This window comes from Cinclus cinclus, chromosome 16, assembly GCF_963662255.1.
Source record: "Cinclus cinclus chromosome 16, bCinCin1.1, whole genome shotgun sequence".
Taxonomy (NCBI): Eukaryota; Metazoa; Chordata; class Aves; order Passeriformes; family Cinclidae; genus Cinclus; species Cinclus cinclus.
Window position 1 is genome coordinate 10361775 of NC_085061.1, and position 27720 is coordinate 10389494.

The 27720-nt window shown below is 40.8% G+C and overlaps 2 protein-coding genes across 2 annotated transcripts in view; one reads left to right on the forward strand and one right to left on the reverse strand.

Moving 5' to 3' along the window:
• IFT140 (intraflagellar transport 140) overlaps positions 1 to 27720 on the forward strand; it is an 80505-nt gene that overhangs the window by 37890 nt on the left and 14895 nt on the right. The gene's annotated exons all lie outside the window — the stretch shown is intronic.
• TMEM204 (transmembrane protein 204) lies at positions 1161 to 26268 on the reverse strand. Its single transcript, XM_062503739.1, has 3 exons — positions 25989 to 26268; positions 13627 to 13782; positions 1161 to 1949 (listed from the first exon to the last, which is right to left on the reverse strand). Exons 1-3 carry the CDS (start codon positions 26266 to 26268, stop codon positions 1705 to 1707), a joined length of 681 nt encoding a protein of 226 aa, XP_062359723.1. The 3' UTR covers positions 1161 to 1704.

Below are 27720 nucleotides of genomic sequence, written 5' to 3' on the forward strand. Positions count from 1 at the left end.
GCTGCATTTAATCATAGCATATTATTTTGGTGATTTTTTTTTCCCCAGAAAATTAATGCAGGCAGATGAATGCTAATCTTGGTTGGTTTTTACAAACCTACTGCTAGAAGAAACTCTTTGTCAGCTTTGTGCTATGTCTCCTGACAGTCTAGAGCAGTGGTTGTTCTAGAGCATCAGTCTCTGTGGAATGTTGCTCATTTGGAATGAGGTGCAAAGCAGCAGTCAGGGTTGAGTTTCTTATCACATCCAAAACTGAGTGCATAACAGAACTCAAGAGCCAGCTTGATGATCACATTTTAACAAAGTGTGGAAATGGTGATAACGAAGCAAAGCAGTGTACTCAGCTGGGAGTAACACAGCAGTCCTAAGATATTTGTAACATTCACAGCTCATGGTCCCTCAAACCTATCAATAATTGTGCTCAGAGCAGCATTCTGAGAGCACTTTCACACCTGTCATTGCCTCAGGTTCCTGTATCCCACATATTCCTGCATAATAGTTTTTGATGTGTTGTTTTTCTTTCTGAAAATTATATCTATATGACTTTTGTAAGGCCATGTGCTTCTCAGGTTAAGGCTTATAAACATTATACCTAATTCTAAAGGCATTAATTTTTTTCACTTCATTATCATATTAAGTTATCAGGCAGGTTGTTTTTAAATCTCAGAATCCTGAAGTCCTGTATATTTGTCTTATTCTCCAGTCTAGGTGCTTGAATGGCAGCTCTATTCTCCAATATTCCCTATGTTATGTGGCTCTAAGCAGAGTTGCCACAGCATTCTAATGTCACAGCAAATTTTATAACTAGTTGGAGACAAAAGAAACCAATTTGGTCTGGAGTATCTCTTTCTTATAATAGTTCCCAACAATGTAATTTAATCATATATCTGATTATTAGGGAGTTCCCATAGGCTCCTGTGGACATTTGCCCTGACTGTAACATTGAAGCATTTTTTCAGCAGCATGTGTGGCCTGTTCTATCTGCATACCCTTCTAATTTTTCATGTCTGTTTACACATAGGACATTAGCAAACTTGTGTCTCAGGATAGAAAAGAAATGTCTGGAAAAAAAATGTAACTTTATTCTTCTGCAATCCCTTTCTTTACATAAGAATAGTTAGAGTTGCTTTTGTATTTTACTATCTTGTGTATTCTGGGGCTGGGAGCAGGTGTTGCAGCTAAAGAGAATCTGTTCCTTGTAGAGAGGTGAATAGAAGGGCTAGAAAATCATGAAATTTGGACAGCTTTTAAACCCATCACTTAATCTGTAGTGAGTTTTCTTCTTTTTCAGATTGCTTGTTAACTCCCAAGCTATTGTCACTGGTCTCCTATAGCTTTTTGGTTTATTTTTAGGGAGCAGGAGAACATGATGTGGACAGAGAAAATGTGTTTGATTCTCTCTTTCCTGTATTCTCATTGCACACGCTTGGTATCTTCTCCAGCTGACCCTCCTGCCATGCAGCCAACCCAATAATTCTGTGCTGTACAGCAGAAGGAGAGGGCAATATAATATTTTATATATATAAAACTGTGTTTTATACATATGTATATAGATGGAATCCATCCGAATAATAATCAAGGGCCTCTGCCCCACACAAGTGAATATTGTGATGTCTTTCAACCCTTAAATTATAGCATATGTTTATAGAAAATAACTCCAATGCAGGTCTCCTTGGAGGTCTTTCCCCTTTCAAGTGTGCTCTTTCAGCATGGTGACTCAACATAGTCGTTTTCCAAGCCCCGGCGAAAGCGAGCACTCAGGGTGCGGCTGATGACGATGACCCGGGGTGCCATGCAGTCCTCACGCCTGTGCAGGATGTTCCAGATCAGAATGGCAGCTGCCAGTGTGGCCAAAAGGCAGGCTCCAATGTTCAGGTAGCAGGACCACGAGAGGTTGGTGTATGGTCCGATACGGTAGAACGTCACCAGTCCAATAACCAGAACAAAACCTGCAAACAGAATGGCAGAGTTCTTTTTAATGAGTTCTTCTCTTGAATTTCTGTAGTGGCAAAAATCCCATAGGTATCTCAACATTTAGAGACTCACTGTTCATAGGTCTGTAGAGCCTTTCCATCCCTATTTTGATATGCTGGATGTGTTTTTGAAGGCATATTTGGGCTCGTGATATATGCAAAGAGAATGCCTTAAACAGAGGCTCATTATTAAGATTAAATCTGTTCACTCTGATTTAAATTTTTTACAGCCACTGAACTGTATTTCACATTGGGTTTTTTCCCCCATGCATTTGAATCACTTACACAGATGTCCTTTTCCTTACTTCCGCTGCCAAAAGAGAAAACAGCTGTATTAATGATGATAATGATTTTTAAAATATTTTATTCGGAGTATGTCCACTTATTCTGAAATTTTAAAATGTTTATTAAGACAGGCCACTGTGTAAACTGCAAAGATCATGAGTGACTAAGTATCTTACAGAAATAATAAAAACCAATGTACAGAAACTTAAAAAGAAAGGGAAGGTGAAATAAACAGAACTTTGTGGTCCTTCTTTTTCTTGCTGGAAAAAAGTGTTATGAGGCAAAAGTAATGTCATGCCTCCAGAAGCTACTGAAGCCAAAGTTTCCATTGTCCTTGTAACCTTAAGCACAGTACTAAGTTCCCTAAAAGATAGGTGATATTAGAGTAATAACAGTGCACTTGTTTAGCATTTCTATTCAGGTGTCACCATGTGATTTGCAAAAAAAAAAAACTGAAAAAAGGAAAATTTCTCATTCTCTTTGGTGGTTACATTACAGTATGAATGACAGTAATGTTATTTCAGAAATGAGGTGGGGTGACTGTTCTAGTCTTGCAGGAGACCCATGTTAGCTCAAGGGGGGCTTCTGTATCTCTTTACACCTACTTTTTTATGTTACTGACACCTGCCTGTTCCCTGAAGAATGCATTGATAACCACATGATTACTTTTCTGCTCTCTGTTTATTGTATTATCAGAGAACCATATAATCCCAGGATGGTTTGGGTTGGAAGGAACCTTAAAACTCACTGCATTCCACCCCTTGCCATGTCCAGGGACACCTCCCACTATCCCAGGTTGCTCTAAGTCCCGTCCAGCCTGGCCTTGGACACTTCCAGGGATCCAGGGGCAGTCACAGCTTCTCTGGGCACCCTGTGCCAGGGCCTGCCCACCCTCAGAGAGAACAGTTCCATCCCAACATCCCATCCATCCCTGCCCTCTGACAGTGGGAAGCCATTCTCCCTTGTCCCTCCCCAGTCCCTCTCCAGCTCTCCTGCAGCCCCTTTAGGCCCTGGAAGGGGCTCTGTGGTGTCCCTGGAGCCTTCTCTTCTCCAGGCTGAACATCTGTCTCTCGCAGAGGAGCTCCAACCTAGTCTTTCTTCCTGTACCTCTTGTCAAACAAAACTACTTTTCAACTTTTTAGAAGAAATTCATGGATGTAATTAGATAGAAACAAGCACAAAGAGGCAAATATGCCTTAATAACAAACAAAAAAAAAAAAACCTCTTTGTTATCCTACACACTTCCTTAACCACCACCCTAACAAAGGAATGTCATTGCCAAAACAACCCCTTCACGAAGGAAGACTGGAATAAATATATATCCATGAGCTACCAGACCACATCTGGGCACCATCTTCCTAAGTTCATGGGCAAGGAGAAGTGAAGAGCAAGTCCCAGTCAGTGCATGCTGTTTTCTCAGCTGTCCATTGTGCCTGTGCAAACACTGCCCCCATGGATACATGGCAATGGTGTGATCCCTGTCCCTGGTCCCTGATTTTCTATGAAAGACTGCATCCTCAATGTGCACTGTACCCAGATTTTTTTCATAAGGAGTACTAGTAATGCAGTAAAGACAACACAAGTTGCATACAGATAAAAACATAGAGGAGGGAAAGGGCATACAAGTAGGAGAAAAAAAATCAATCGTTACTTAAAGGTGTGACACTTGTACTATTCTGAGAGTCAGTAAAATGAAGGCTGAATCCCCTTCATAATACAAACACTGAATGAATATTCCTTCAGGAAATGTCTGGCAATGTCCTGTGTCTGCCTAGAAGGTGCTTTGTAATAGTTGCTTGCTGTACCTTCTCCTCCTGCGATGGCACTGTCCCACTGGATATGGGACATATCTGGCACGTCCAGGGAAGGTTTGGAGTGAGGCATTTCTTTGTCTGAGGACAAATAAGGAGGAAACAGGTTCTTGTGGGAGGAGTAGCTCTTTACGGCTCTTTCCCCACTCTGATGTTAAAAACAACCTAATATACCCTGGATGGGTTTGGGGTTGTTGACACAATTGCAAAGACACAGTAACTCTTTGGTTTTGTCAGTAAATCTGGTAGTTATATTATGGTGCAGTTGAGTTATAAGTGAAAAAGTTTTATTTGGAGAGAATGTGGCCATATGGAGCACAGTCAGTCTCCCAAGTTCAGTTTCTCCTGAGGCACATGGTAGAGAAACAAGGGGGACATTAGGTTTCGTTTTGTGAGAGACATCGGGTTTTTTACGCTTTCCTCTGAGATGGCTCAGTTCCCCATGTGTGGAACCAGGATGATACAACTTCCTGTGTTGTATTTTTGTATTTCAGAGCATTGGGACCAGACCATGCTATTTGTGATATGCTTATAAAGAAGTTGGATGTCTACATCTTCATTTAGGTCTTATAAGGATGATATACACTGATACTGCTTCGCAGTCCACTGTTCAAAAAATTAGATAGTCATTTTCTTATGAAGGTAGGAAATCAAGAGGAAAGGAGATGCTTGCACCTCCTGCAGCTGAGTTAACCTGCTTCATCTCCTTGTGATTTAAAATTGGCATGAAGGAGAGTATTGATATAAATCAAGAGACCCATCTTAGTCTGGCATATGAGAAGGCTTTGTCTAATCCGTTTTTCTTTCAGAACTCATTTTCATACACTTCCACAGGAAATCCATAATGTGTTAAATAATTTTTTTCAAGTGTGAAGAAAATCATTAAACCTTAAGCAGGAGGAATTTTGAGCAGGAGCCATTTGAACCAGTGAGCACTCACAGGTACCTGTAAGGGACAGTTATAAATATTAACAACAGTCAACATCCCACTATCTTGCAGTATTTTTTTGAGGCTCTCTTGGCAGAGGGACATGGGTTCAGGAATACCAGTTACACAGAGTAACTCTGATGCTATGTTGTATCTTGAAGCTTAATTCCCACTGTAGGAATATTTTCAATATTTAAAAGTTTTTCCAAATACCCAGCTTTTGATGAAATTACTTAGCTTTGTCTTTCTTGCTTTCGCATTACTTAAGTCCAGTTACTGTCCTAAATGGCTTAACATCTCTATGTTCTGTCTGATGGAGCAATTATCACCAGGGAAAAGCACTAAGGCTTCCTTACAGGTCCCGAAATAAAGCTATTTTTGCTAGGACTATTTTCTTTCACAAGCCCTTTGCCTGAACCCTGCTCAGATGAGCAGCCAGTCATGCAAGAGGCTTTATCTCCTTTCCCAGTTCTGTGCCAATGGCTGAGTGGGGTAGAGGGACTGGGATTGAGAGTTCCCTGAACTGACAGATCTCAGAAGCCAGTTGCCAGAACTCTTGAGTGAAAGTATGTGTTCTTGCTGCAGTTTACACAGGAACTAACATTAAGAACAGACAAACACATGACAGAGGCAGCAGATGTGGAACCATGTTCCTGTAGAATTTATACAATTAGTTTTGCAGTTCTCCAAGAGTCAGAAAATGGAATAGGAATAGGAATAGTCACTGAGAAATTTACTTTCCAGCATTCTTATTTCATATTAGCATGGCTTGATATGGGAGTTATAAATGAAGGAACTCCATAGTAAAGGGTGAAGAAATAATAATGATCCAAAAAGACTGTGTTTGCATAGGATGGTGAGTTTTAAATTTTGATGAATGCTGCTTTTGTGAAGATGATGATGTGTGAAGACCCCAAAATTTGCTAGGTTAGATTTGTCTGTAACAGCTTAATCAGACTTGGACTTCTTGAAGCAAAGTGTTCCAATCTGCTACATATGTTTTCCTTGCCCTTAGAGGAGTCTTGTTGTACACTAGCCAAGAACTGGGGTGGAACATTTAGTCTCTTCTCTAAATGACTGGGCAACAGTCAAACAACAAACACGCAGTTCACGTATTTGTGCCATAAAATAGTTAGAAGTATCCCTATAAAAATTAACCTTATTGTAAGAATAGTCTCCAGGGCTGACTGTGGTGACTTTTCCCTTTTTAGATAGGTATTTGTAACAATGTCTGAATTCAGTTTCACTATTCCAATAAAATACCTAGAGGAAGACAGTTAGCTTCCCAGATTATTTCCCATAAACAACTCTACTAAAAATAGCCAGAAAATTGCTCTCTTTGCCATCAGGATTCGTGAACTCACAATGCACAATACAGATTGACAAGGGCTGTAGAAGGGATATATTCCTTTAAATTTATTTATGAAAATATTGAATATTTTCATCTGATTTAGTTTGTTTTCTGTTTTGTAGTGATGACGATACTTTGAGATGCACGGCTCAATTCCCCTGACTTAATTAAATTAAGTACATCAATCAGTTTCAGATAGATTTATTGTATATTGTCTCAAGACTGCACAGAGGCCACAACTTCACTAAAAATCCTGATGAGATTACTTGAAGTGCTTTTTTTTTTTTCCCATAGAACTGCTGTTTATCTCTAGTTGTTTCCCATCTGCAGCAAAACAAGCTGGGAGGGGGGTGGCTTTTCCGCTGGGGAAGGAAACAGATAACGAAGTCACTCAGAAGACTTTTGGTTGGAACAGTGTTGACTGTGGTAGTGGGGGTGGGTTGGGAGAATGTTACTTTTTGAACTTACATTGCAGATCTGTATGCTGGATTTCCTGTTTGACTGAGGCTGGCTGCAAGCCAACTACAGAATTTTAGTATTTTAAAAGAGCTCTAATAGTCACCTTTTTATTTCTGTGATAGTTTGTTGGCTTTTTTCAGACAGCCCTGGATTCTTCTGTTTTTATTAGTGTACTGATAATGCATTTGAAGAAATCTGCATTGTTCTTTCTAGTTTACCAAAAAGATTATATTAGGACTTATAATCCTCCTCTTTACAGCTTGTCCTGGAGGATGAGTTTTGCTGTCAAGAAAAGGGAGAAGAAGGAAAATAGAGCAGCCAGAGTGTTGAGAATACACCTCCCATGCCTGTGCAGAACTGCAGACAGGGAAGGGAAAAATTTCACTTCTCTTCTGTGTTCCCCACCAAGTTTCACAGGGAATGATTTAGCTGTGATGAGTCTCATGCCTGAAGGGGCTGTTTGTAGGAACTTAGCTGTATTTACCAGCATGAGATAGATTCACAAAGTGATTCCTATAGGACTCATGCAAGTTACTTATTAGTTAATACCTTTTCTTGTATCAGCTTGGCACAAAAGAAGTTGTTAGAGATGAAGGCAAATATGAGGCCTCTGTAGTAGTCATGTGCTCTTCATTGTAGCACTACTCTGGATGATGCTTTCTGATAGTTTCTAATGCTACAGGGAATTAGTGTGATCATTAGTCAAGTGACCTTTGAGGATTCAGTTGTCCATTGTTAAGTACAGTAATTTGTTTGGGGTTGTTTTTGTTGTTGTTGTTTGTTTGTTTTGCCCTTTTTTTTTTGTGGTTGTTTATTGGTGGTTTTTTTGGGGGGGGTGTTCTTTGGGGTTTTTTTGTGGTTTTGGTTGGTTGGTTGGTTGGTTTTTGTTTGGTTTGGTTTGTTTTTTTTTGTTTGGTTTAGTTCTAATTTAAAATTTTCTTCCAAGGGTTTTGGTAGCATATAACATCTTAGAATTAAACATGTGAGTAGCATGGCTTCTCAGGGGTGATAAGTCCCTTTTGTTGCTCACTTTTCTGCATTACAAGGGCTTTCCACTTGTGTTCTTTGAGTTTGTCAGTCATTGTCTTTAATCTGATAGGAGATTTTGTTAGTGTAAGGCAGTAAATCCTACCTTATGTTGGAAATCTTTAACCAGTTTAGGTCTGTTTACAGTAAATTGCTTTGTTGTTAATCTTTGGGATGTTTCCATAGAAATTATGCCAGTCTTTGAATGGAATGTTGAAAAGTATTTCTAGTGAACTAGGCAGAATTCCTCTTGGGTAGCAGTTTAAATAAGGAGAAATGTGCAGACTCTCACACTTGATGTTGGCTATTAGCATTGCTTGGCCTCTTGGATTCTGAGGCAGCTGGAGCCCATTAAAGCTCTGACTAATTGTAGTAGGCCTCATATTGGGCACAGCTATGGGCTCCTGTCTGGAAGCAGAACCATGGAATGTTTTGGGTTGAAAGGAATATTTTAAGACCATCTCTTTCCAACCCCCTGGCCTTGGACACTTCCAGGGATCCAGGGACAGCCACAGCTTTTCTGGGCAACCTGTGCCAGGGCCTCCCCACCCTCACTGGAAAGAATTCCTTCCTAGGATTTAATCTAATTCTTCCCCTTTCTGGCTTAAATCCATTCCCCTTGTCCTATCACTGTCTGTCTGTGTAGAAAGTCACTCTATGCCTTTATTAAGCACCCTTTATGTACTGAAAAGCCATAATAGGTTTTCCCCAGAACCTTCTCTTCTCCAGGCTGAACACCCCCAGCTCTCCCAGCCTGTCACTGTAGCAGAGGTGCTCTAACCCTTGGAGCATCTGTATGGCTTCCTCTCTATTGGGTCCACTCTATTAGGTCCTTGTCTGTCTCATGCTGAGGTTCTCAGACCTGGCTGCAGTACTGCAGGTGGGTCAGCCTGAGCAAAAATGCCCTGTGCAGAGAGAAGCAGCCATTGACAGGTGATCTTCCAGGACGTTTCAGTGTCATCATCTGCTTTTATTTTTCAAGTGCTCTGTTCATGTCTGGATACATCAGAGGGTGAGAGCTGCATAGTTGGATCCAGCAAGGCAACTGGGTTTGAACCTTGGTTCAACCTTGGTTTTAGGAGACATCTCCATGGATATATAATGTGCATGTTCATAAGCAATAAAGTGAGTATTTCAGTTGAGATACTTTCTGTCTCACACACTTTGCTCTGCATTACATGCTCTTTATGCTTGCATATCCAAATTATGTTTATCTGTTAATAGATTTTTTTACAGTATTTCTGATCAGAATATGTGCCCTTGACATTGACATGCTACAACAACCTGACTGCTGCTCTTATCAGAGTTTAGCCTTGAAGAATACAGGCGGATCTTCTTCCTGCTGCAGCTATACCAGATGAAGAGTTCACCACACTTCTTGTAAGCTACTGTCCTTCCCAGTTTGCTGCTTCAGGTGCTCCCAGGAACCATTTCCAACAAAATAAATGACATAGACATCCAGATTTTAGGATCTTTGCCAGTGTGATTCCTTTTGCAAATGTCTGAAAACAAAATCACTTTACTGTGGCATTGTGGACTCCATAAAGAATAGGGAAGTTTGGCACTGAGGGTGAAATAAAATTGATAAATAATGAAAACAGCACAAATCAAGTAGTCAGATTTTCTATTTTTGCTATGATTTTTAGGTTACTTAGAGCATCTCATTTGCTTGTTTCCTTTTCAGGAAGTTTTAGGTTTACAGTTCCATAGACTTCATCTTAGAACAGATTTGTCTTCTTGAGGGTGTTATGAAGCAAAAAGGTGGAAGGAAGTAATAGGGAACTCAGGATCACATTGCTCTCAGGAATATCTTCAGCCATGTTTTCTGATAGCTGCTGTGCTGTTCTTTTCTACATTGAAATTTTCTGGATATCAGCTGATCTAAAGTGGTTGGAGAAGATGATTCAAAAATTGTCTGATTTAGTTTTAAGAGCACAGAAATTAGAGCATGCATGAGCTCAGCTTTCCTGTGATGCATTAGGGGTCTGAAGTGAAATGCTTTCATCAGAAAAACATGTTAAGCAAAGCTGGAATGCAATGCTTGAAATTTAAGAAAGGTAAGACTGATTTATTTGGCTGTAAGTGACAGGCTCAGTTGGAACATGAAACTTTTTAATCTTCAGGATGTTGTGTATTAAAGTTATTTAATGCTGAAAGCAGATTGGCAAAATATTAATCATGATTCAGGTTTACTACAGTCTTGGACATTCAGAAACCAGCATGAGATCTAATGTAAAGGATATTCTATCCCAGATTTTTCATATTAAGTTTCTAATTCTCTAAATTATTTCTCTCTAAAGTTTGTGATAATCATCACTGGGCAAGATCAAGACTTGGCTGGAGCCCTTCAAGGCCTGATCCTGTCTGGCAGGCTAATGTTTGTAGTAGTTCAGTATCCTCTGGAGTGCTCTTTCTTCCCTGTGCTGTTAGTATGGATTTCCCTTTCCAACAGCTCTTCTATCAGCTGTTATCCATCCTATATTCAGCACATGGAGGTCCTTAGAAAAGAAACAGAACCCCAAAATCCTCTAGAGGGAAATTTCTGAGTGTTGACACAAAATTCCATGTACAACACTGGTTCCATTTTCACTAGGAGCCTTTTCCAAAGCAAACAGCTCTCTTTCCTGTTAATGGGGAGGTGTGAGGCTGTGGAGCTTTGGAGTGGAGCTGTGTGAATTGCTGTCCCAAACAGCATTGCTGTTTCCTTTCTTCTTTGCTTCCTCTTTGCTTCCTGGGGCTTGATTTTCTGTCAGGGGTCCATCCTTTTTGAATGGCTGTCAAATGCTTGTGCAGGTGGCAGGAGTGAGGAAGTGATGGAGTCTGGAGCCACTGCAAGCTCCAGTGGATCCAAGATCACTGATTGGTGCTTGTGATAGACTTTGGAGATAATACTTAACACACTTAGTTTTCTAAGCCAACAAGGACTTTTGTTCAGGCCCTGGGAAACTGTAATTAAATCCACACAGTTTCAGCTGAGTAAAAACAAGAGAATTGTGGGTTGAGCTTACCCCCACAACAGATTTCAGTCTACCAGTGACTGCTGTGGCTCTCTTCAGCACTTTTTGGCGCATTCCAGAATGAAAGGCAGAGATCACGGAGAAGTTGGAATTAGAGGGAATATGACCCAAGATACTTTCTGAAGTTACTTGAAAGGATGAGGAATTGCAGAACAATTCTTCAGATCATTTGGATTTTGAAAAGGAAAAAACAGAAGGTTGGTGTTCGTGTTCTTTCATTTTAAAGTGTAATAAACAGAAATTGCCCAGCCAGTACTTCAGAAATGTTTAATAAGATCTAAGTTTGTTCATTCTCAAACATTACCTGCCCTTCTCACACAAATGATCTGTCTGACCTAAAGTACCTTGGCTTTAACTCTTCAAATGAAACAGGAGAGAGCCTTGCAGGGGTTTCTCTTGGACTGTTTGCATGGGACAAATGCTTTTAAATACAAGTGCCATATTCACTGTTCTGTTTTCGCTTCTTTTCTTTGCGAATGACTGAGAGGTTACTGTCTCAGAGTGGAGACTCAGAGACAGAATATCACTAGTGGCTCATAGGACACGTGGTGGCCACTGTCTTCCCCTTCAGTATAGAACTCTCAGTCTCTAGATGCAGCAGCAGCCCTTCATCAGAGCATTGGAAATGTTGGGCTTTCTCATTGCACATAGGTTTTGTCTGATATCAAAGGCACTTCATCTATAATGTCTAAAATGCTGTTGCCTGAGTTCAGCCTAGGGAGTTAAGTGAGTGCAGACCCTGATGTCCCAAGGAATCAGTAGTTGATGTACCACTTCTCTGGGAAACTGAGGAGATCTCCAAGAAGTCTTATTTTATATTGGGTTAATGCAGATATAATGACTTCTTCCTGCTTTTTCTGAAAGTATGCATTCTAGAAATCTTCAGGTGATTGTTCTGGATATCAGGAAGGAACTTGTTTAAGCATAAAGTTACATTAAGATAATGAGACATAAAATGACTATCATGACTTCAGGGCAGAAGACCACCTGATGATGGTAAAGGAGAGTGTGGCATAACTGCAAAGGGGGATGGGGAATGGGGCAGGGATAATCACTGTGTTATTTCTGCAGATTCACACAGCACAATGTCTGTCTGCATGTCGTCATAGGCTGCCAGATCCATCTCTTCACACCTTTCAAATATAGGCAGGCAGATGGACATAGGTTCCTTGATCCAAAAGATTCTTCAGCCATTCTCATTAGTGTTTTGTTAATCATTCTGACTGTGGCTTTTCTCCCATGTCCCCTCCCACCACTGGGGATTTCAAGGTTCAGCTTGCATAACAGGTAATAGCAGGCATTTCCTCCTCCTGCATCGGGATATCCTGGCGCCCTTCAGTCTCTCTCTGACTGTGTTTTAAACAGACTCCAGCACAGGAAAAAAGAGAAAGAAAAAAAAAAAAAGAAAAGCCCAGTCTAAAATTAGCAGCCATGGTAGAAGAAAGGCCCATGGCTGTCCCCTGTGCTGTTTGTCAATGAAACAACACATCCAAACAGGGCCAGAATGCATTTCCGCTCTGGAAAAGCAGGTCAGGTTTGGACAGGACAGCAGACATCACACCCATAGTCAAGGAGAACTATCCAGAAGGTATCCACAGTGACGCAGACACAAAGGGTCTGTAGGGAGGGCTTTTATGGCAGGGCTGTATGTCTGTCTTTTGGAAGCACTATCTGGTGCTGCACCTGGAAGATGGATCAGGTGCTTTGAGAGTTACAGAACCTCTGTAGTCTCCTCCTCTCATTTGGATTTCAGGTTCCTCATCCTTAGTCAACCTGAAAAAACCTAGCCATTTTATTGCTGTGAGACTGTGAGACCCTACTTAAATAACCTAGGCCAGATTCTGATTTTTCATTGGTGAAAACCTGAGGTCTAGTAGTTTTATGCATTCTTAATATTCTGAGTTGTTAAAGTTGAAATTAAAACTTTAAATAAAATGGTGTTGCTTTATTCTAACCTGTTCTTTACATTCATTTTATATATATATATACATACACACACATATATATGTTGTATTTTAAATCTGATCTTGTAAGCAGCTTGAATGCTACTCCATTAATGGATATTGTATAGGATTGGACTCTTACTGTAATGAAGACTGAAGTTACTTAATTTATGTAATAATGAAAGGTATTATTGCAGAATGTTTACATTTTGTTGTCACTGCTGTCAAAATGGAATTGTGATAAAACCATTTCCTCTTTTCCTCATGCAGTTCTGTATACAATCCATGAGAATTGCTGTGGGAATTTTATATATAGCAGTCAGTGGTATGAATTGACTTTGGCTTTCTTTGCTGGATTGCAGATGTATTTGTTTGTCAAAATCCAGCTGGTGATCATTGAGTAAAATTCAGTTAGCTCAAACAAAATAATCATGTTTCACGAAGGCTTAAAATATTTGCTCAGCCCTTCCGCTCTTCTCACAGTTCCTTTAGTATATTTTGCCCTGCTAAATTGTGGGATTACGATGTATCCAGTGTGTTTCTCTTATGTTTGCCTTCCTGTTTTCATAGGAAATAATAAAGTCTTGGTTTTTTTCTTGGTTGGCAGAAGCCTCATTATGATATAGCCCAGATAAAAGCTAATGAACTGACAAAATATAATGAACTGCAGAATCTCATGGGGAGAACATTTTGGAGACAATGAACTTGTTTTTAGATATAAGCCTTTTTGCTATTTTTTGCCACTTGAAAGATTTACAAAGTAAGAAACACTTTTCCACCTTGATTTAATAGATACTGAGCACTTTTCCATCAGTAGAAAGAAGTGGACTTACTGGCAAGTTGGAACACAGCAGCTATGGCCTCCTCCCACCACTGGGTATCCTGGGAGATGATAGGGAGCTCCATCAGCCCCAGGACGAAGAGGAGCTGGCCGGCAGTCAGAGCCACCGTGGCGATGAGGTTACAGGCACGCATCATGTCAAACTGCACTAGGGAAACAGAAGCAGCATAAAGTTACAATAATGTAAATTGTGAAAAAGAAAAATCCTGTCTGAGCAGGAATATAAGCTGATATTAGTCCACAGAAAACCATTTTCAGATAGCAGTTTCTTCTCCAAGCAATCCCTTGTTCTAACTGCCTCCCCTGCAGTCTCATTAAGAAAGGAATTTCTTCAGGATATGTATTGATTCTTTCCTTTAGTTGCACAATATCCCATAAGTATTGCTTCAGTGCATGAAACAAGCAGCTAATTTCCCAGAATGGCCCGCTGGAGATGCTGGAATTCTCTTCACGAAGTATTCTACCTGTAATACATAGCCAGGATTGTTTGGGGCAGGATTGATATTTGCTTTCTATTTGTGTGGCACAGAGTGAAATGGAACTATAAATAGTTTTTCAAGGCCCTAAAATAATAATCATTGCTAAGACAAACCAATAACACCCTCGATTTCTTTTTCCCTTAGTCCATCTGTGTTGTCCTAAAAAACATCCTATGGATGTTAATGCTCAGGTCTTTCTGGCTTACAGCAGCTTTGTGTAGAGGATTCTTAAATTCTTCCTCTTTTACCATTTATTAATCTTTAGGATACACTGCAAAGACCCTTATATTTCCATCCGTGTAATGATGGAAATGGTTGTAATGAAGATGTCAAGGCTTGGCAGTTCTGAATGAAGTGTTAGGGCATAATCTGCATGTACAGGTGAAAAGCTACCTCTAGATCAGCTCCCCTGGGACTCAAGGGTGATTTTAAGTTTCCAGACATCAATTGGGAATATCACAAAACAGACACAAACAGATCCAGGAAATTTCTGAAGCATGTCTCTCTTCTGTCTGGTCCCAGGACTTGAGGGAATGGCTGGAGCTGTGTCAGGGGAGGGTTATGTTGGTTATTAGGAAAAGGTTCTTCCCCAGGAAGGTGGTTGGGCACTGGAATAAACTCCCCAGGGCAGTGGTCATGGAACCAAGGCTGACAGAGTTGTGGTTTGTGTAGGATGCTCTTAGTGATATATTTTAGTTTAAGGTAGTCCTGCAAGCAGCAGGGAGCTGAACACAATGACCCTTGTAGGTCCCTTCCAACCTGAGATAATCTATGGCTCTTTCAAAGAACAAATGCAGCAATGATTACAGACATCTGCAGGCTTGGCTAGAAACCCAATTAAAATATATTTCCCAGCTGGCTACTGAATGGCATATATTAACTGCAGAATTGGGTACTTTTAGTCAGACTTTTTTCCTGCTTTTCCTGTTAACCTGGTGGATGTCCTGTTTTTATCCTTTTCCTTCTCTAGCAAAAGGTGGGGGTTACAAATATTGTTCCACATCGCTTGCTAATGTGTCATTGCTATTCTGAAACAGAAGTAGCACCATGTGTATGTGTATGGCATATACTAGAGAAAGACAGACTCTGGAGCAGATTTTCTAGAAATGTTTTAACTGGCTTTAAGTTTGGTGGATGCACTGACTACCAGAATTTGGTTCCTGATCTTCCAGGGAGACTGCTAGGAAGTGCAGAAAAAAAAAACTTGATATAAATACGAGTAAATTTAATTTTGTTGATCATGAAGTCTGACCTACTTTTGTGCTTACCCTTTATTTTCCCCTCACAGGCTGTCTTCAGCTTCCCGTGTTCTAAGTAGCAACTCATGATTTAATTAAAATTTAATAAAATATAGTATTGTATCTGAAGAATTAGTTAAGAACCATAATTCATTAAACTTCTTCCATTTAATAAAATATCGAGAAGGTAACATGCTAAATATTTTTGGCTTCTCCTAGTGAGTTAATTTCTGATCAGTTACTCAAAAAATTGTTTGAAGATTTTGTGTTTAACTTCCAAAGTTGCCCTTTCAGCATTGGCAGCATTTCCATCTCTTGCCATGTCAAATGTTCACAGGTCATGAAGCACATTGGATAATGGAATTACAGTCAGATGTCTGAGCTTTATAAACACCAGTAAGCTTTGAACATTCAGAGTGTTCTGTTTTTCCACCCAGATGGACTTCTGTAATCTTTGAGCACCAGTGCTTGCTGAAGAGATAGTAATGAATTTCAAAGGAGAAATGCCCAAAGTAAGAGTAGGCTTGCAGCCATTATTAGTACTCTCATTTGGTGACAGAACTGTCTGTAGTATCAAATTTAAAAATTGTTACCATAATGGATTCTCTTGCCTTGTCTTTATATAGTATGCATGAGCTCAAAAAAAACCACCACCACCAACAAAAAAAGCCTCTGTATATAAATAACATTTAAAAGTCTGAAGTTTATGCCAGAAATACATACTGGCCCCTGACACATAAATTAACACCAAATTTTTACCTTTGCTGCTATTCATTATTTTTTTGAACACTTTTAACTGTGTTACAGACTTTATACCTTGCCGCAGATGATGTTATATCATACATACTAAAAATAGTAAGTTTCTGACTGTGACGGTTGAACTTCAAGCAAATTTGTAGCAATTTCATTTTTATAAAATGGTTCTTTGGTGGCTGTCCTCTCCTGCAGCTGGAAGCGCATTGAATGGGTAACATGATCTTTGCTGCTGTTTGTAGGAATTCCACACTTAGGGATGTTTATTGGCCTAATACACTACAGTGTTCAGAGAGATGTGGAAATGCAATGGGTATTTTACATAGCTGGTCCTGTTAACCAGAAAGAAGGTTGCACATGGTCCATAGAGCTGCAGCAGACTGATGATTGACAGAGTAAGAAGGAAGTAGCTGGCATGATTTAATTAAATGTGCAAACAATTATTTTTATGGAATAAAGTATTACAACTTGAGTACCTTCCTATCTCTCATATGAGAGATGTTAGTTTATTCTAACAGATGTTGGTTTATTCTAATTGTTTAGCCTGAAAATGAGCCCTAAGATCATCAAGTCAAAAACTGTTCCCTCAGCACTGCCAAGGACCCCACTAACCATGTCCCCAGCTGCCACATCCACACATGTGTTAAATCCCTCCAGGGATGGGGACTCCACCCTTACTCTGGGCAGCCCATCAATAATGTATAACTCTTATAATAATGCATGAAGTCCGTTCTTCTTGCAGTAGAGCTTGTTAATTTTGTTCAGCTTGAAAGTGTGAGGTAACTCTGCTTACTTACTCACAGCCATTGTAACTTTGTATGCTGTCAGCTCAGCACATTGTTATTTTATTTTGTACATACATACAGCTTCTGCACTAGCATCTCTGGCCTCTTTTTAGTGACAACAACCAACCATGGATCAAGAAAGGCAATTGAGTGTGCAATATCAAAGTATTTCTTCAGAGCTTAGCCCCAAAGCCAGTGAAGAGGAAAGGGAAATCTTGTTGAGGAAGGCTGGGACACAAAACTCTTCTCCTGCTTGAATGACTGCTCAATCCAGGAAAAAATATTTCTAATCTTTTATAAAAGTGCCTGGAATACAGTTTTTGTAAAGGCTGCGAAATTTAGTATATACCTTTGTGCTCTTTTACCCTATTTTAATTTATATGTACAGAAAAAAATGCCTCAGTAGCCAGGTTTAGTCTATTCTAATGAGTTTTCTATAGATTTGATAATTAGTATAAATTTAGGATCAGCTGTTTAACCACTTCAGCTTCATTTATAGTAGCCATGATTCCAGTGTCACTTTTTGTGGCCACTTCAGACTTCATCAACTTTTACATTTTGTTCGTTAATGACAGTTTGTAAAACCAGATGGTCATAGTGGTTTAGTGTCTGCACAGTTACTGGTGGCACTTGTGTTAACCCCTCACTTCTAGACTCTATTGCCTAAGACTGTAATGACATAGGTATTTTGTATTTTTGATATCCTGTTGTTGTTGTTTTTTTTTTTTTGTTTTGAACTTGTTAATGTCACTTGTCTCTTGAAATTTAACTGTGATGGAGTTCCCTGTGGCCAGATTCCCTATCGCTAGAGGTCAATACTTCCAGCAGAATAGACCTAGACACTGCAGGTGTTCATTCCTTTGTGTGCATCTGACAGGTGAAAGAAGAAGGACAAGCCTCCATCTGTACCTTTATTTACCTCCCTTAAGATGCAGCTTGGCTGCCAAGAGCTGGAAAGAGCTGGAGCTGAATGGCTCCAAAAACTCTGCTCTGTGTACCTTGCTGTTCATCAGCATACAGTGCTAGTCTCTGCCTTTTTCCTTCTGGAAGCTCACTGTGGGCCCCATTTTCTCAGAGAAGCAGTTAATTCCTGGACAGGACATCCAGCTGGGACTCTTGTACAGCTGGGGGCACTGTCTTAATGAATTCTGCTTTGTTTAAAGCAGGGATCAGTCAAGAGTCAAACCTCAAACTCTAAGGATGTGACCAAGTCAGATTCCTTGTTGTTTTGCTCACTTCCTAAACCATCTGTATCCATCTGGATTAGAGATGTTAATTTGATTTTTTTACTTACAAGTAGCAATTTTGTTGATTTGATCCATGATAGCCCCAGAACTGCTGGTGTTATGTTCCAGGACTGTTTGCAGAAGTAGGTTAGTCATCCTGGAGAGTAATTTGCATGTTTTGGGATAATGAGGAAGAACGATCTCACTGGAAAATCACATTATGTTAATTGCTTAAAATGTGAGCATTTCTTTCTCTTTTCTGTCTGTGGGAAAAAAAAACAGCTAAGTGGAAATTCAGGCTTTTTAATGATTAAGCAAAATGGCTCAAGATATTTTAATATTTTCATATTTTCATAGTAGACTAAAATTCCCCTTGGGAAAGACGCCCTCTTGATACACAAAAATTTTAGTGCAAACTTTAATCCAGCTTCTGTGAGTAAGTTATCCTAGCCCTGGGAAGAATCTAGTGGCCATACATTTATTCAGTGCATGAGGGCAGTGCTGACTGCCAGAATCTCTATGTGCCTTCACAATCTCCTGCTGTCATCTGAGCTATAGGAGCTGGCTGGGAGTGTGCTGTTATCTCTGTCCAGTGTGGGACACTAAGTCTGTTGTATCTCAAAAACGGTACTTAAGGTTTTAATTAGCTCTTAAACTCTTAATAATGCAGGATGAGTTATGCTCAGTTGAAGGATGATGCCACACCTTAGCTTGTTGTGAAGCTGATTGCATTTATGATTACATCCATTCTTTAAATCTCCTGGTGGATATTGCTTCTTGGTTTTTAATGAAATGAATTTTTAAAAAAATACTCTCTTGGTGCTGTTTCCTATGGTTCTTGGGTTTATTTATTAATCACTTGGTGAATTATGGAGGATGCATTTTGGCATGTACCTGATGGTCCTTTTAAATCCTTTGTGTTCATACATGACTTTATTCTGGAAATGAGAATAAATTGTGTTTCTGGAAAGAGATTTCTAATTGATTATAGATGAAACTGATAATGCTCCTTACATTTAAGTTGCTTCACTTACTTTTTTTAGAACCCATTTTCAATTTCTTGTAACTGTGCTAGACTTCATCTTGGGCTGAATGTCTGCAGGCTGAGATCATAATCTTCTGATAAAAATCTAAATAAATAAGTAATTAGGTTTTCTTTAATATAATCAGAGGTTCTAACTGAGCACTCCGTTTTCCTCTAGAACTTGATATTTTGCTGAGCTGTTATCGTGAGATAAAGAATGCATCATCTTTTTCAGCTATAGGAACTTCAGAAATGCAAACCAAGTACCAAAATTAGGAAAAGCCAGAACAGTATGCTTGAACCTGAATGGATAGAAGGCAAGAGTCAGAAAGAGCAAGGCTTCTGTCTTGCTGACTCTTACTTATGTTGTTCATAAACCTGAATTCCAACCTGGAGAGTTGGACTCGGTATTAATAAAAAAATTTAGAAGAAACCCTTCCTCAGAATTAAAAAAAAAAACAAAATCATTTCAGTCAAACTTTAGTCAATGAATCATGTGTTTCTTTTGTTTTGGATGTCAGTATTGTCAGCAAAAGTGAGATGCACTGGGCAGTCTCTGCAGCTGCCATGGAAATCAGCTGAAGCTGTGCCTTGGATACCAAGAACATTATGAAAGTGCAGAGTACAACTGTGCTTCATTTTACAGAATGGGCATAGGAGGTCAGCACTTACTGTTAAAGTAACTCTGAGATTATAGGGACAATAAATAGAATCCCTGTAATTATCAGCATCATGCTGTGCCTCCCAAACCTGGACTCTATTTATAGTCTTTCACATTTAATTTTTTCTGTCCATTTAAATTTGTGGTATTTGTATTGCTAGCCCCTTTGAGTATGAATTCAGAAACACTTTAGAAGAACTTGTGAAGCAAACTAAGTCAAATGTTGGCAGTATCTCAGTGCACCTTTGCATGACTGTGTCACTCAGATCATGGGAAGGTTTAGAGAGGTGCTGCAAATGTGATGCAAATGTATTTTGATGGTCTGAATAGTCACTGATTTTTTAAAAGTGAAACAGATATGAATTTCTTTTTTGCCTCATACCCATTCCACTTGATTATGTTGTTTGCAGGTCTTACTGACTTAGTCCTGAAAAGGAAAGTCTCTCCTGCTCTTTTTAAAACAATCTTTGCAAGCAGCCATAGAGCTTTCAGCAACAAGAGTCCTCAGTACGTTCTGTTGCTGGATGAATATCTTAGAAAATACGAATGCATGGATATCTCAAAAATTATTTTGTTTTTTCACCTCCTGGGAGGCTTTCTGAAGTATGCAATTTATTTTTTTTTCACTTAAAAATAGTAATTTAAGGAAGAGGAAGGGATCAGGGAAAACCCAATCTGTTTTGGCACAATTACAGTAATGTTCTGATGTGACAAACTGGTGGAATTTGACAACCCTTTAGGTACTTCTGAACTTAACCATTCAGCTCATCTAAGTGTGAAACTTCACATTTGAATACTTATTTTGAAAGGCAGACAGATCTTGTTGGGGAGAGGAGAGTGTGGTTGGTGGGTGGTTTTTATAACAGCTTCAGTGTTTACTTTTGGAGTGAAGACATGGCTCCATAAACTATTTTCAACATAAGCGAGTGCTTATGGTTAAGTGATGGGCCCTTGGAAACCCAACATTGAAAACCTTCAATACAGTGATCAGTTTTAATAGACACAACTATTTCTGATGAGGTATGAGTTGTCTAGATATCATGATTTGCCTCTTTATAAACCTCAGCAGGGTATTCTGTACTGGTGGCTTTAATAAATGCATTAATCTGAAAAATGTTGATATGTTGGATGTTGATAAATGCATTAATCTGAAATTTTCAAAAGCTCCAGAGGCATTTTCACTCATAGTGCTTTAATTGATTTCAAAGACTTGATGGCAAGAATAACCAAACTTTGATTGCTCTGACAGTATTTCTGTGCAACACTTGTGTATGTACTGCATCGAAACATGTATGAAGTTCATTTTCCTGTCCCAAATCCCAAGGAGTTTTGCACTTTTCCAAAATGACATTCCCTGACATTAAAATGAGCATTCACACTCAGTTGAAAAGCCGTATCTCTCAGAATTCATCTCTATTGGCCTCCATTATTAAGTTAGTAGTGTCACTTATTTAAATGTTGCTCATATTTCAGATATTAGGATTGGAAATCACAAACCCTGAGCTGCCAGCTGCCCATGCTGCCTCATCTCTGTGGAACAGCCTAAGCAGTCTATCATGCAGTATATATAATGTGTATAATAAGGTTTGGGGCTTTTAAAATCTGATTGTAGTTCCTGTTCTCCAGATACACTTGGCCTCCTTTCTGAGTCTCTATATATGGAAATATAATATATGTAGACAAATAACATGTCCACAGCACACTCAGCTGCTTCACTCAGCCTGGCTTCCAGCCAGCCAAATTTCAGAGAAATTGAAAATTTTGGAGACACTGGAACTTTGTGTAAATGCAGTGGACATGGGCATTAAGGCGAGTGGCTACCTCTGTATCAAACCTCAGCTCCTCCTTCCCACCCTGAGCAGCATCCTGCCTCAGCCACCAAATGTCCCTGTGTCCATGTGTGTGCAACAATCATCCATCCAGATTGGATAGGTGTTTACCTGGGGTCCCTGTGGCAGTCATGTAGCTGCTCCTGATGCTGTGCCTCTCTCCAGCATGAATTACACTCCTTGTTAGAACTGCAATTCCCACAAGCAATCCAGCTCTGAGCATCAGAAGTTGAAACACACATCCTGCTGTTGTGATTTTCCTTGTGTCTCCTGAGCCCTGAAGAACCCAGTGAGATTTTGTATCTTTTAAACCTGTTCCTATTCCTGCATTTCCACATTGTTCCTAATGTTCTTACAAAGACAGACAAACTGTGACCTCGGCTAATGAATAAATCATCTCCTTGTCCCCATCCAGAGAAAGCCTCAGAGCATGGCAGGCCTTAAGGGCATATTTGTACCCTGCAGTATGGTTAAAAATATCTCAGTTGATTCTAAGTAAGATGGTGTGTTTGTGCAGTATTCCTAGCATGGTACTGGGCCAGGACTTCAGTGGCTTTGAAAAGGTTTGGCTCTGAGAGGCATCACTGGTGGTGTAGCTGCGTGTTGTCTCCACTCAAGTTAGCTCACATGTCATATATGACATGGGCACAAAGCTCAGTGTTAACTACTCATGACATGCTGTCTTACCCCAGCTCTTACTGGCTGTGAGGCTACTACCTCTATGTTTTTTCTGAAGCATTAAGACGTGCAGGCAAGAGCATAGTCTTCCAGAATTTTTCACCAGCTCTGAAACTGCAGCTCCATAATCTTTGTCAAATGTCTTTGCCGACACTCAGGTGACAGGAGAGTTAGGCTACCTGGCCAGGTTTCTTTAAAGTGTTTGAAGAGGGGCTATACAATCTGAGTTCTCAGTGAAGAATTTAAGTTTGTAGCATTCAGTGGTTTGTGGAAGTTATAAAAGCTTAGATTTGATGCCCTCAGCTGGGCTGATTCTCAACACAGGTGAAGGTTTCAGATCTGAGAGTTTATTACCACTAAGAAAGGAGTCATCTCACCCCTCCTTACAACTTTATCACTTAGTGTTAGCAGCAGCACTTGTTGGACTCTGATACCATGGCTTAATCCAATGGAAAAATATCCACCAAAAACTTCATCCCACCCCATGCCTCAAACTTCCACCCTAACCTGGAGATTCTTTTGCTGTTAGTCATCTGAACCACCACAGAAGCTTTTCAGCTTCACAGGGGGTTGAAAGAGATGTGCAGAGCTGCACAGCAAGAGGGTGAGAAAGAGAAAGGTAGATAAAAACAAGTGAAAGGGCCTGGGATCTCTGCTTCCCAGAGCAGTGAGATTTGAAGAACAGAGTTGAAGTGCTTTCCCATGGAATCAGTTGCCCATGCTTCTGGTGCTGTGCTTTGCATAAGTAGTTCACATTGCAACGCTTCATTTCCCTGTATTTTTAATATAATTTACTCCTGTCCCTGGCTTTTTCTTTTTTTTTTGTTTGTTTGTTTATTTTGTTTCTTTTACATTTCTAGGAAGAAATCCTTCCCTGTGAGGTTGGTGAGGCCCTGGGTGCCTCTCACAGGGTGCCCAGAGAAGCTGCAGCTGCCCTGTCCCACTTCCAAGTGTTCCAGGCCAGGTTGGACAGAGCCTGGAGCCACCTGGGATAGTGGGAGGTGTCCCTGCCCCTGGCAGGGGGTGGGATGCAATGGGCTTGAAGGTTCTTTCCAAACCAAACCATTCCATGATTCTGTGATTTCAGTGGGTGGGAGCAGGCAGAGAAAGTCAGTGAAAACCAGGTTCTAAGAATGTACTTCTGTCTTCCAGGGAGGAAGCCAGCTCACAGTAGTGCCTGTAGTTGGCTGTTAGTTACCTACTGCATGTACAGGAGTCTTTAGTATATGGACAAGACAATTCCCAAAGAGTTTACAGTTTTTCTGTTGAACTGTGAGATAAATAGTTTGCCTGTCAAACATGTGTGTCTGTATGTGTATAAATACATTGTTTTATATGAGCCAGATTGTGGCCTCTTTTGTATTGCTATTGGCAGAACAGCTTTTCTATATTGTTTTACAAATGGCATTCAAAATACTTGGTGGTAATTCAGTATTGAGGAAAGCTTATTTTCTTTCATAAAGTTATTTTCAGATGTATGAATGCATATGCATACATGTACACACACACACCCCCCTGCATGTCTGTGATTTATCTAGAACTGACAGATGAGGATTTCCATAGGTATTGCTAAAATAATGTGTGATTTCTTATTACAGAAATTCTTTAGGATGACAAAACCATGGATGCAAAATCAGACTCATACTGGCCATGTGTACATCCATGGAAACAAAATTGTCTTAAAAATAAATGCCACGGTTGTGTTTCCTACTGAGTTTGTCATGACAAAACTGCATAGGGGGGATTTTCTGTTCAGTGTTTTATCAAGATTCAGAATTGGCCTTTGCTTGTTATTTGCTTCCAGATTCAATAGTGAATGGATGCTTTACTCCTATACAGATCAACTCCCTGGGCTTGAAAAGCCTCCTTTAAATTAGAATTTTTAACAGTGGTTGTCAGATAATTCTTCTGAGCACTTGATCATGCTATAATTATTACTTGGAAATTTTCAAATTTTCTGTCACATTATCCTTCTAATTGACATCAGAAACTGCTGCCCAGATCGTTCTGCCATGAAAGTAATACCTCTCACCTTTAGGTACCACACACCTCCTGGCCTGGACACAGCAAGAAATACAAGCTTGTGTGTTAAAAATGCTGTAGGAGCCAAATCCACTGTGCAGGAGCTTGTTCCAATGTTGACTATATAACATGTACTTTTACTATTTGTGGATGGTACACATGCTCTTCCAGTTAGAATATGGCTTATCAGTATTTATTGGGGAAGTGATTCCAGAGATGAAGCTGCAAAAACACACAAGGAACTTCTCCCACAGTCTAATCCTTTTTGTAACCATTTATTGTTATAAAGGTTCTTTCAGTTAAAGTACTGAAAGGGTAAGGACTTTAAAACATTTGAGAAATTTTTCATCTGTGATTTATGCAGGCTCAGTATTAGCAAATGTGCAAAATTCCTTTCTGCATAATTTTGTTGGAAAATATGATCTGGAGTGGGTCCACATTAAAGCATTTTTAAAAGAAATTCCTCTAATATTTCTTTGGTTTCTGTCCAAGAACCAATTTCTCTTTCTCCACATAACAAACCATGAAAAAAATCTGTTTTGAAATCATGTGTATTACAGATGCTGCCAACTGTCCCTCAGAGGTGCCAGAGCTGTTCATGAGCATCCTTGAAATCTTGGGAGAATCCTGTGGTCAGTCGAGGCATGAACTTTATAGCCATTTGTTCTATTAAACTGCATGCCTTGAAAGTGCAGGGGAAGCACTGATTGCCCTTACAGTGGCTGCTCACAGCCCAGCTTCTGGCAGGGGAAGGGCTTCAGGGGAAAAACCTCTGGGCACCAGGTTAATTGTGGTCCCAGCCACGGTGTCTGCAGAAATTTTGGACAGGTCCCTTCTAACCCAAGCCTTTCATTAATCCTGTTCCAGCACAGTTCTGCTCTGGAGAGCAGCGTTGCACCATTAATGCTATGAATGTGGTATGTAAGGTTTATTATTTATAAATCAGTTCTGTAATTCTCATGTTATCCAATAATTTTCCCAAGCTTAGTGTAAGCTATTTGCATTTTTCAGATCCCCCAGTCTGTGAAAGTGCAAAATGAAAAATATACCATGGGTAATGATTAGTCACCAATTTGTATATTAATTGTATTTTTTCACCAAGAATAGTTGCACATTTTAAAACCTTTCTCAAGTTTACATGTTTTTACCACAACTATTTCTGTCTTTTCTAGTACTGGCATTTCCAACAAAAGCAAACAGAAGGGAGGATTAACTCATGTCATTCATTGCAATATCTTTTTGAGGTTGGTTGGTTTGTTTTTTTTTGTAGTTTTAGGATATGCAGAGCAACTGTGGTTGCTTTTATACTGAGGAGGAAGGGATATCTTAGGGCAGGAGCCCAGGAGGGAGAAGTGAGCCCAAGATATCTCCAAACTTTAGGCTTACACTTCTTAAATGGTTTTTTCAAAGCAGATCAATTCCTAGGCTATATAAACCAGGCAGCACCATGCAGATTGCTGGTTTTGAGCGGGGAGAAAGAACTTAGTTAATCCCTGGTGGGACATGATGCTTCTTATTTTTGGAAGTTAATTTATTTGGGAATGAATGTGAAGAGGTGTTTAAGACAGATAACGTGATTTCAAGGTTAGGCCACTGAACTCCTGGGGACCAGGTGCACCCTATCAATCGTGTCTGCAGAGAAGGTAAGGCTCCACTTACGTTTGACAGTGCTGCGTGACTCCTGGAACCCAGCCGACTCTGAACCCCAGCCCAGGGCTTCACATTCCTGCTCGTCCCCTTGCCCATGCCTGGCACTGGTGCTTGCACCCCCTCTGCTCCTCTCTGCCAGCCAGCACATCCTCCAGAGCCCCACACTGCGCTTGCGCCCGTCCTCCAGCGTTTGGTATACCCAGTTGGGGCTAAAGGCAGCTGCATTGTTAAGAATGAGTGAGACCAGGGCTACCAACACAGCTGTGGCTACCAGTTTCTGGACAGTCATATCTGACTGTCAGCTTGCTGCCAGTCTCTAATTGCAGACAACGCGAGGTCCCAGTCAGCTGCAGCACATTGAAACTGGGCTGGGAACAGGCAGCTGCGCTGGGGTGTTACGGGTCGCTAGAGGACATCACCGTTCATTCTTGAAGTCAACTCCAGAGCGATTTCTGAGCAAGGAAATGAGAATTTTGTGAGGTAGATAGGAGAATTCCATAAAATAAGAACACAGAGAAGCTTTGTTAGGTCTTTCCCAGCGTTGATTTATCCACCTTCTTGCACTTTGATAAGTAATGCCAGTCCCGTGGTGAACTGGATGACAGGGAGGTCCATTCCGTGTTGGATGGGGTGAATCCAGACAGACTCCAGTCTCGGGGCAGGAGAGCCTGAGCTGAGGTGGGGCAGAGGTGGGATGGGATGCTCGCTGTAGCTTGCCGAGCGCCGGGTCCTCCAAGCCAACCAGTGCTACTCCAAAAGCCTGGGTTTGGGTGCAAACTTCAGAATATCCTGCAAACGGTGACAGATGTCATTCTCTCAAAGCCAAGCTGAGCCAAAGGGGAATGTGGTCATCCCAAAGGTGATCTGCAAGTCCGGAGTATCCCGAGGAGGTTGCTGTGCCCTGTCCCTCTCCGAAGAGCTGAGCTGTAAGTGCCGGGACGAGAACAGCCAGTGCGGTGAGGAAAAGGCCCCCCCACCTCCCCACCAAGAGGAAATGGCTGTTTTTGTGGTTCGTTTTGGCGAGCCTCAGGGCGTAGTCGACTGCAAAAAAAAAAAAAAAAAAAAAAAAAAAAAAAGAGCCACTGCCACGACAGTCAAACATTAACAGGATGTGTTTCCTGAAAGGAAGGGGCTATGGAGACTTCTGAAGTTGTCCCTCCTCCCCTCGGAGAGCCCCTTCCCTGCTTCTCGCTTCCTCCCCTCGCCGCTGCCCCCGGCGGGGCTGCCGGGACCCGCAGCGTCTCGCAGAGCCCGGGCAGCACAGCAGAGCTCGGGAAAGGAAGAGAAGGAAATCCCTGCTTCAGCCATCGGGACATCACCACTGTGGGAGCGGATCGAGGAGAGGGATTTTGAAATGGCTTTTACTAGAAGCAAAACAATATTTGGGTTCGCTGCTGGCGAAAGCCCTGCGGGGGTGCCCTGATGCCCCCGTCCTCTGCGCCATAGGAGGGACCGTGGCAGATAAATAGGAAATATAAAATCTCGAGATTCTTAACCCGATAACAACCCGGTTTGGGGGTGCCTGCAAAGGCAGGGGCAAGTGTTGGGGTGTGAGTAAAGCTGAGAGGCACAGCCCGAGCCCGTGTCCCGGCGTGAGCCTGCCCAGCCCGTTCGGTGCCCAGGGCGTGGAAACTGCTTGATGAGACGTCCCTGCTCTGCTGACAGCCCAGCACGGAACTGACTGCGCGAACGCGGCAGGTGCTCTCGATCAACTCTTAAAGAAAGTTCTTGAAGGCATTCC

Bases quoted from the DNA above. Each gene is read 5' to 3' on its own strand.
- TMEM204 (XM_062503739.1), bottom strand. From the start codon at position 26,268: ATGACTGTCCAGAAACTGGTAGCCACAGCTGTGTTGGTAGCCCTGGTC. The intron at 13,783-25,988 runs GTAAGTGGAGCC...CTGTTTCCCTAG, and splicing joins GTCACGCAGCACTGTCAAAC to TGCAGTTTGACATGATGCGT. The intron at 1,950-13,626 runs GTAAGTCCACTT...TTCTGTTTGCAG, and splicing joins TGCTGTGTTCCAACTTGCCA to GTTTTGTTCTGGTTATTGGA.